Genomic DNA, 10,146 nt, shown 5'->3' with positions numbered 1-10,146 from the left:
CCCACCCCATTCCCGTATGTCAGTACAATAGATTAAACATTGTGGAGAGCGTTATCATATACAAATAAAGCTGTGGTTTCCATGTTGTGCAGTCTGCTGGTGCCCTGCGCGGCTCAGGACATGAGTCAGTGTGGCACCTGTTAGGGTTTATGTCACAGTGACAGCACAAGCGTTCTCAGCTATCATGTCCCTCTGCAGCATGCCTGGAGCCCTCTACACATTGCACGGGAGAAACACACCTCCACAACTTACAAGGAGTCAATAAAAAAGCCAGGACAAGCCGTGTTACACATATCATCATAGAGACCAGGGAGATCTGTATACACCACACAATACTGATGTGTCCCTCTGCCAGATGGTGACTCAACCATAACTATGGTCCTGGTTGGGTACAGCATGTGTGATAAACCTTAAATCCCCAGCTTAGAATAAAATCTTCTATTCTATACCTACTGGAGATATGAGAAGAAAGTGGGGGTCAAAGGAGAAGATATTATCCAACACTTCCGGACAGTAATCCCATTGCAATCCTAACTACAGTCTGTTTCTGTTAAAGTTGAGGGAGAGTATGAATTATTATTTAAAGGAGTTGTACCAGAAAAAGGAATAATAGATCCGCCAACTCCCAGAACAGTGCCCCCATACTCTTAGGTGGTCTTTGGGATTGCAGCTTAGTTCCATTAAAGGGAAAAAAAAATCTGAACTGCGATAGCAAACACAACTCATGGACGTGTGTGATGCCGTTTCTGGGATAAAGTAGACAATTCTTTTTTCATTTTTAACTGTCCATTGAATGTTAATAGGTTACACCCCTTTTAACTCTTTATGGCTTCAGTGCAGTCAGTTTAACTAAGGTTCTACATACGTTGTAGCAGGTTATCAGTTCAGCACTGCTACATCAGAACCTTATGTTAGGACCCCAATAACCCCAAGTAAGAAAACAATATAAAAAGACAAACCAGGTAGAAGTACAATGACCTTTAATGAGAGCAACATACAATACTGTACGGCTTGGAAATGTGCAAAGAGCTGATCTAATGGTGGCCCTGCATGCTGTGAGGTGGATTGGATACCTTTTTATGGATAAAGGAGAACCCAGCCCCCATAGATCTGTGACCCAGGATTCCTTGGGGACTTGATACAAGTGGAAAAGCCCCATCCTGAGGAGTTATTGATTAACCTGGTATGTTCAGACCTCCCTCCTCTGACCTGTTACGAGCTCAGGCATGGGAGAGAAGACACATTTCCCTGTCTATGGACTTCATTACTTACTACTTAAAGGTTTTTAGCAATGTCCCATTAAAGCTGAAGTAAAACCAGACTGGGGGAAGAAAAATAGCTTGGTGACAATCTTCTGGCCAGAAACCTGCCTGAACCAGCAGGACTACTTCAGCTAATTGATTAACTTCCAGGGCAGTACTTCACTGCACACAGTCAGTGAGGAACATCTGTTCTCCTCTGTCTAGCTGACTCCTGCTATTATGATGTTCTTAGCAATTCCACCTATACTTATTGAGGGCCATCCTTCATTAACCGCCATGGTCGCTGGGTCTCAGTTATGTAGGTGATGGGTTCTCCACATCCTCCATGGCTTTAGTTCTAAAATTAAGTGAACTCAACCTAACCTTTAACCCCTTCATTCCTTTCTTGAAAGTCGGACACAGAGTTAATGCATGTAGCTGGACATAGACGTAATGATTTTTCACCAATACAATCAATTTCTGATAAGTTCAGATTTTCAGAGTTTTCTGTGCAGATTTTTGTTTATCATAATTGTAACATGTCTGTTTGGCAATCTGATGACAAGCAAAATAGTTACACTTAAAATATTATCAACACAAGACAATGGGATGTTGGAAACAATCCTGTACCCATCCATTTTTGGAAAAATCATTACGTTCATGGCTGCATTATACTTGTGTGCCATCTGTGCAAGTTATATCAAGCAATTAGGAATTGCTGAGCCCACTGTGATAGGACGCAAGGATGAAGAGGTTAAAGAATTTAGGTTTAGATATGACAGTCTCAAAAAAATTCCTATACAGTCTTTCCAATTTGTTTGTTGTCCCAGACATCCATCTGGAATTGACATCCACCAAGTTAACCCAGGCACTGCCAGAGAGACCAGCCACCCCAGCAGTGCAGTGTTCATTTTGCAAATCACAAAACTTAAAAGAACACAAAAATAAAAAAATAAAATAAAAAAGAACAATAGGAACAACATAAAACATGAACTTTTCTCTTTTTTCACATCCATGAGGTAGATTCTTCTTGCTCCGCCAGCTAAATAAGACAGCAACACAATAAAAGCCTTAATGCTTAGTGAATGTCCTCTTACCTTAATTTAAGAAGAAGTGAAACTATACAGAAATAAACACTTGCCTAATAAAATGTATACATCCTGCGAGTCATGGGCACCGCCCAAATTTAAAGATATAACTTTAATATAAAGACCTCCATGTTCCTTCTTGTCAATATAATACAAATCTCTCTTTGACCCTTGTATTGCAAATGATCCAGTTTCTGATGATTGTTCCTAAGAGGAATCCTATAACAAGCAATCCTCATGAGAGTTGTGATTCTTACTCCGAGGATCTATGTGGTATTCTAACATAGTACCTTCACAGTTCAAAAGTGATTCACTGGGACACTTGTCCTCCTTGAAGAAGACCTCAGTAGTCCTGTCTTTACTCAGCTGAGCAACATCTGTTTCTTCATTATATACACTGTTCCCATTGCTTTGGGGATATCCATTGGTGTAAAGCTTAGAGGTCGCCTTCTTCATACATAGCAACTCCTGAAAAGCATATCTGAAGTCTGGACTCCTGCAGTAGATTAGTGGATTAAAGGCAGAATTGACATAACCCACCCAGTTCAAGAAAGTATAGACATTGTCAGGGATGACATCTTTGTAAATGACCTGGACGATGTTGACTATAAAGAACGGGAGCCAACACAGGGTAAAGGTGCCCATAATAATGCCCAGTGTCTTCAGTGCTTTGTGCTCCTTCAAGCAAAACTTGGAAGTCCTCCTGTTAACTACCTTGCCGTTGGCATCTTGTTGGTTGTGAAACCTCCCTTCACATTTGTCAATTTTCTTTAGCTGTTTCTTGGCCTCCTGGAAGACCCTGAAGTAGACAAATATCATGACCACCAAGGGTAGATAGAAAGAGATGATGGAGGAAGATATGGCATAGGCAGTGTTGGTAAAGAAGTAACAGCAGGTCTCTGATTTGTAACAGGACACTGCTTTGGGTTCATCTATCCTATACCAGTGCATATTAATGGGGAGAAAGGAGGTGAGGATGGACACCACCCAAACTAGGAGGATGACAATCCTGGCTTTGCACTTGGTCAACAGGCTTTGATACCTGAATGGAGAGGTGATGGCAAAGTATCTGTCCACTGCTATCACACACAGTGTCTCAATGCTGGCGGTCACACAGAGGATGTCCACAGATGTGAAGAACTCACACCACATGTTGCCAAACTCCCAGGTGTCCATGATGATGACACTAGCTCCCAGGGGCACCACTATCATGCCCATGACCAGGTCTGCACAGGCTAGGGATGTGATGAAGTAGTTGGTGACTGTCTGCAGTCTCTGGAACTTGGCTATAGCAGTGATCACCAAGATATTCCCGAAAACTATGACCAGGACGATGATGGACATGAGGATGCCCATGCCCACCATCCATGCTTCTGTCACCGTGGTGGAGTTGTCATTCCTACTGATGTTATAATCACTCTGCGTTGTGTTAGAAGAGACTGTGGACAAATCCATAACGCTTCCCAACTTTTCTTAGTAGTAGTCACTTGTCAGCCGGCACTGGAGATGCTGTCCTGCTGCATGTAGAAGCCTTGGCTGCAGTCACCCGTAGGGCAGTCGTTGTTGCCCGGTGTCGGTCATCTGCTCCGGTGGTGACAGTCAGTAACAGATGCGGCTCGGGACTTGTGCACAGTCTTCTGCTCTGGAGACTTGTCTCTCCCCAGTGCTTTTATCAACACCCCCTTCTGACGTCATGGGGCTGCCAGCCAATCCCTGGAGAGGATGAGTGTCTCTCCGTACAAACTGTGTGTGTCTGCTTCACTCTCCACTCAGCAGCGGCGTCTGCACTCACACTCTGCTTACACTCCACTCACACGTGTGCCACACTCATATATCATTACTGCAGGCTGACGAGACGACCTGTTCCAATTCTCCAAATAATTGGGAGATAGTGAGAGGTAGCAATGTCTGTACACGACGAGGAGGGTGCAGCCTGTCAGGAAGGGGATGACTGTAGCTGAAAGCAGAAGGGAAGGGAACCCAATTATCTACTAGCAGGAATGAATGAAAAGAACAACCATTCTAACTAAAAAAAGAGAGATACTGCCCATGATTCCTAGAAGGGAAATAAACAAGGTTTTATAAAGATTAGACCGAAAAAAACAATTATCATTATTATTATTATTATAATCATCACACACTCACAGCTGCGCTGCAAGTTCTCTGATCCTCCTACAGGGGAATGAACAAGTTTTCATAGTTCATTTTTTGTCTGTGAGATTGTGAATGAATAGTTTGCAACATTTTGAAACTTCTTTGTCCTTTATAGATTTGTAATTGTATCATCTATTTTGTTAATAAAGATGTTTAAAATAAACAAAATTTCATTTTATACATAGTCAACAGTGTATTAAACTCCCTGAGTATCCTAGATGAGGAATGGACAGGATTTATGGATGAATTGTAGTAAAATGATCACATATTACATATACACAGGTTTACTAGATTGAACAGGGTTATGTATATAATATAGTGGATTGAGTGTATATTACACATATTCCGCTGTCTATTGAATTCCTTGAGCATCCTAGATGAGGAATGAAAAGTTTTTTTTTGTTTTTAAATTGTTATAGTGGGGTTAACATTTATCACATATATAAACTGCATACAATTTAATTCCTATATGGGGAATGGACACTTTATATATGTACATTATAGTGGACTGAGCATTTATTCCATATATACAGCTGTGTGCCACATTCCCTGAGAATCCTATATGGGGAATGAACACTTTATATCTACATATACAATCTGTTCATTCCCATTTAGGATGTTCAGTGAATGATATACCTAGCTAAATATGTGTAATAAATCTTCATTCCAATATAATCTACACATACAAACTTCATTCCTCTTCGATGATGTTCAGGAAATTCTGTACACAGCTTTATATGTGTAATATAAGTAGTTTCCACCACAATCTATCCATAAAACCTGGATATTCCCAGGAAATACATTTTACTCTGTTTTAACTGTATTAATTGCTTATATTGTTCACTGTCTTACTGCAGCTAATGTCCCATTATATGCATAGAGGAAAGGGGACTGAGGATCTTGTCAGGACAGAAGAGGGCAAAAGCTGAAAACAAAAGGGGGAGCTATGGAGCCTGTCAGAAGGGGTTGGTTTTATATAAGCAGGAGAGGTTGTGCATGGGTCCATTATGGATCCATTTAGAGGCAGTAGCGGAATTTAATCACATTTCCTGCTGCTTCCTATAAATGAAGGTTGTTTTTCATTTGTTGGGTTACAGGTTGGACAAATATTTTTATGTCGCTATGTGTTTGCCTTTCGAATGCTCAATCTCATTTAATTATTTTGAAATTTTTGAGTCCTTTTTGGAGTGGGATTTAAAAAATAAATTGGGCTCTCCACCAGTGATCCACTATCACTTTATATAGGTAACCCAGAGCATAAAGAATGCATTTGGTGCCATATTTGTTTTGCATTGCAGGAAGCCTGGATGATGTCTTGGTCTTGTAGGGTTTGACCAGAAATATGACTTTTTTTTACATTCTAAAGTCCTGGCAGTTGATCGCTGAAGGATAGACATGGTGGATGTGCATTTTTGTTTGTGGTCCAACAACATGCCAGTGGTGCTTGCCTTAAACTCTTTATCATCTGAATCCTTGGCAGTACTAGCGCTGTTGCGGAGTTTGGTGCTCAATATCTTCTTCCATATCTCTCATGCTCCAGAGGTGTGTAACCAGGTAGTGAATATATTGTATCGCTCTCAGATACAGCTGCTTTGGGAAAACCAACCAGTGAGGAGATCTTCCCTCAACCCCTGTGGGAGTTGGTCAAAGTGCATTGTGGATTTTAGTTGAGAAGCGAGGACAGCCAGATATTGGTGCATGGGAGGTTTGAAAGGACATGGCTGGTGATCGTTTTACTGGCATTGACTGTGTCCATTTCCGGATCATTTTGGTTCATTTATCCATCATGCGGCAGAAGGATTTGTCTGGGTCCACAGTTTTCACAGGCCTTTCTGGCATTACCTTTGCTTTAGAGCTTTGCTGATTCTACCAGACATTTTTTATTGCTTAAAATAGTTAAAAGGGTTGGCCACTTTACCTCATATGTATTGTAATGTGTGTAAGTGTGGGGAGCAGGATATTAGGTTATTTACCAATATACATCTATTAATAGTTCTGCTCCGCTTTCTTGATATGTAAAGCGAAGCTTCCTGTCTTTTACCTCATCAGCCAGACATTGCCGAACATAAAATGGCTGCAGATGGAGGGTCATGTGATCTCTGTCTGTCCATGAACAATCGCCAGTTAGAGATCACATGACCCTCTATCTGCAGCGATTTTATATTTGGGAATGTTTGGCTGATGATGTAAACCATTGAAAGATTCGCTTTACATATCACGAAAGTAGCAGAACTATTAATAGATGTATATTGGTAAATTACCTAATATCCTGTCCCCAACACTTACACACATTGCAAAAAACATGAGGTATAGTGGCCAACACCTTTAAAGGGTAAGAAAAAGAAAGAGGTGTTGGAGTGGTATACCCCGAGTATCATTCAACTTGCTCCAGCAGTATATTGTATCAGTTAAGACAGCTTTTTATTTGGCCTTCTGGGACCATTAGTGTTGGGGAATAAGTTTCAAGGGGGTTTAGAAGTTGAGAACCTTTTAGTGAGGGAGGGGGTTTTGAGGTTGTGTGCTTTCTAAAAACAGATAAGGCAGACAGGAGTCCTTGGTTATCCATAAAATCGATTGGCACACCCAGTTACAGACACAAGTAATAGCACCAAATTGTCAAATACATTGATATTTTTCAGGAGGAAATACAGAGGAACAGTACAATGCAGTGTTGTTAATGAGAAAGGTATTCACAAAAACAGACATGTCTGATGAGCCAAGAAACAGATATGAAGGAAATCACTAAACAGAAATAAATGTACATGTGATACAGGGGAACTGAATCTATATTTACTGGGGATTTTTTTTTAATTTCTTCATGTCATTTTTTAGATAGCTCTGTTGTATGGGAAGTGACTTTACAAGCAGATAGTATGAGTCCGAATTATCGTTTGGTATTTGTCTCTCCCTAATGCCTGGGTATGTAAGAAAACTTTCCTCTTCTGTTTGAAACTTTATCTTGTAACGCTGGATGATAGCCAATATGGCCACCAGAACAACTTCTCGACATACCTGGCAAACTAACCTATCTACTAATACAGCAATATAGTGATGGAGAATCTGTCACTACACACAACTGTGCAGCTTTGGGTTGTCACACAGCTTTCCCAGAAACAGATATCATACAGTTATAGAAGAACTCTAATGTTTGTCTATTTTTTATGGGTTTTTTTAGTTTGACACTTTTACTGTGTACAATTTTTTCCTTTTCAACCAGTAAGTCCTGTTCTATAGAACGTTGGCCAGATGGAACATTTATAACCAGGGTGTACTCTATTAAAATATTCCAATGACTTGTTCTAAAATATTTCAGAGAAGCGCGAGTAAGCGTATAAAGAATTTCTTTTATCCAGTACAAAAGAGGTTAATCAGAAATATCAGGATAACAGTGTGCAGTAAGCTGAGAGCATCTCCACCGTGTCCTCGCTGCTGTAGGAAATGATACTGGCAGGAGAACAGTAGGAAGGACATTGCACTGGGAGGCAGCAGAACCCGAGAAGTGGAAGCCAGTCCTTTCTTTCATAGTCCCCAGTGGCTTTGTGAAAGTAAACCGATAAATCCTGAATTGTAGTTGCGTTATACAGTACAGTCGCAACTCATTTCCAGTAATATTTTTGCTTTTCAGAAAATCAGCCTTTTCTTGATGTATTGAGTAGCAGGTGTGCCTATATCCTTGAGGAAATTCTTAGACAGCCACAATGGAAAAGATAATTTGCAGAGGAAGTACATTACAAGGTGGGGTGGTTATACTGCATGAGGGGGCCAAGAAACTCAAGTAAACACTAAAATAATATGCTAGAAATACTGTATAAACTGAAGCTCGTATATCAGCCGGAGAATGGCCTCTAATGGCACACAGTTCCAGAATGCAGTCATTGCTACAGTTCTCTTCTCCAAAATGTGAATCTATCTATTCATGGATGTGTGAACAGTGTCAGACCCCTTTCACACAAACTTCATGATTTTCCAATCCCTTATTTCTGTGCCGCATGAATCTGTATATACGTGATGTTTTTCATCCGTATGTGCACTTATGATACTGTATCCGTACTGTATCCAATTAAAACATGGTAGGCTGGTAAATGATGGCTGACTGATGGATGGCTGGCTGATGGATGGCTGGTTCTGATCTTCCTAGATATTGCACATATATAACGCAGCATACGGTGCACAACAACATGCAGCAGGTATGCAACATTAGAAGTCTATGGGGCGTACAGAACGGAAATAGCTTTTTACCTCTCTCTCCAGGTATGGTGGACAATACAGGCAGTACGGAAGGCCATATGAAATTAACGTTGCCGTATTTTCATATGTTGGTCTGAAAGAGCCTTTAGGTAGCAGCCCACGTTTGCTGCTCTATCATATATTTGTGTAGGTGTTTGAGCTGTAGGACAGTAAAAAATGTATTTAGATATTTAGATTCCAGGATTTTAGCATTAAAGGGGTTATACTGCACCAAGGATAATTATTTTCCCCATCTAATCATATCAGTTGGAACCCCCACTGATCAGGAAAATGGATATCCCAGTACTTCCCTGTTGCTTCCCTGTACTGGTCCGACAGAGTTCCCCAACTTTTTTTGTGGTGCACCTTTAACATAAGGCGTGTGACAGTCTTTGCATGTTAAATCCGGCGCATGGTCCGACTGAGCACCGGAACACCCCCTAATTTGTGTTGCATGGTGCCTAGTGCAGACACTAAGACACTTCCTAAATACCTGTGCAAGCAGTTTCCACTATAAAGAATGTGCAAAGCCCTTAGTAAATGAGCCCCAATGTGTTGGCTGTCACCATGTAAACATCAGGTGTTAAAAGAAAAAAGGTGGAGACAAGGGCTCATTGGGGATCCTCTCTAGATCTGTGCATATGCCATTGGTTGGTGGGTGCCATGGGTGTACTCTCACTGTGCCCTGTAATGCTGAGCGCATAAAACCTTATAGTGTGTCATAGTAATGTTCCCTAGGACTGCGATACTCCAGTGGGGTACCAGTGTATTTAGCAAAGAAGATTAAATAAAATGGACCTTGATGGTGCCCTGCCTCCAAACGGAGCAACAGAATTTCAGGTGGGTCGTATTACTTAAAATTTAGCATTTATTATTAAAACTTATGCGAATACAACTTGTTTTGGGATAAGACTTAGCCATTCATAAATTCGGAAATTCACATTAGAGGAAAATGAAAAACCTAAAATGCAAACTTTAAAGGACATCTACCACCAGGATGAAAGATTTATGCAAATGAGCCTGAGGGGCTCCAGGCTCCATTAGAACCTATGGAGCTTGGTGCCCCATTAGGCTCATTTGCATATAGTCCTTCATCCTTGTGGTAGATGGCCTTTAATGTAGTCAATCTAAAAATAGGTCCCAACCAGTTGGAAACAATTTTCTGATTGACAATATAAAGGTTATGTTTAAGGCTTGTTGTTTTCCTCTACCGTGAAATGTCTTGAAGAATTCAGTTGTAAACAAATGAATTAATCTGCCCCGGTGTGTTGGAAATTGCCAAGCTCAATTCTTGGCTTTCTTCCATAGTCCCATTCCACTTTTGATACATGACAAGATCTTGCTGGCTTTTGAGACAGCTGATTGACATTCCATGCTGTTATTTGAACTATGATCTACTAGTACCCCAGGTCCTTCTCAACAAGGGACTCTCTCAG

At 40.8% G+C, this 10,146-nt stretch overlaps 1 protein-coding gene across 1 annotated transcript; it reads right to left on the bottom strand.

The window, feature by feature from the left end:
- Positions 1 to 963: 963 nt before the first annotated feature.
- Positions 964 to 3,990, bottom strand: ADRB2 (adrenoceptor beta 2). Its single transcript, XM_072146180.1, has one exon. The coding sequence runs from the start codon at positions 3,782 to 3,784 to the stop codon at positions 2,549 to 2,551; it is 1,236 nt and encodes a 411-aa protein (XP_072002281.1). The 5' UTR covers positions 3,785 to 3,990; the 3' UTR covers positions 964 to 2,548.
- Between the last annotated feature and the right edge of the window lie 6,156 nt (positions 3,991 to 10,146).

This window comes from Engystomops pustulosus, chromosome 4 (assembly GCF_040894005.1).
Source record: "Engystomops pustulosus chromosome 4, aEngPut4.maternal, whole genome shotgun sequence".
Lineage (NCBI taxonomy): Eukaryota > Metazoa > Chordata > Amphibia > Anura > Leptodactylidae > Engystomops > Engystomops pustulosus.
Note: the sequence above shows the minus strand (reverse complement) of the source record. Positions and strands in the feature narration are given on the sequence as shown.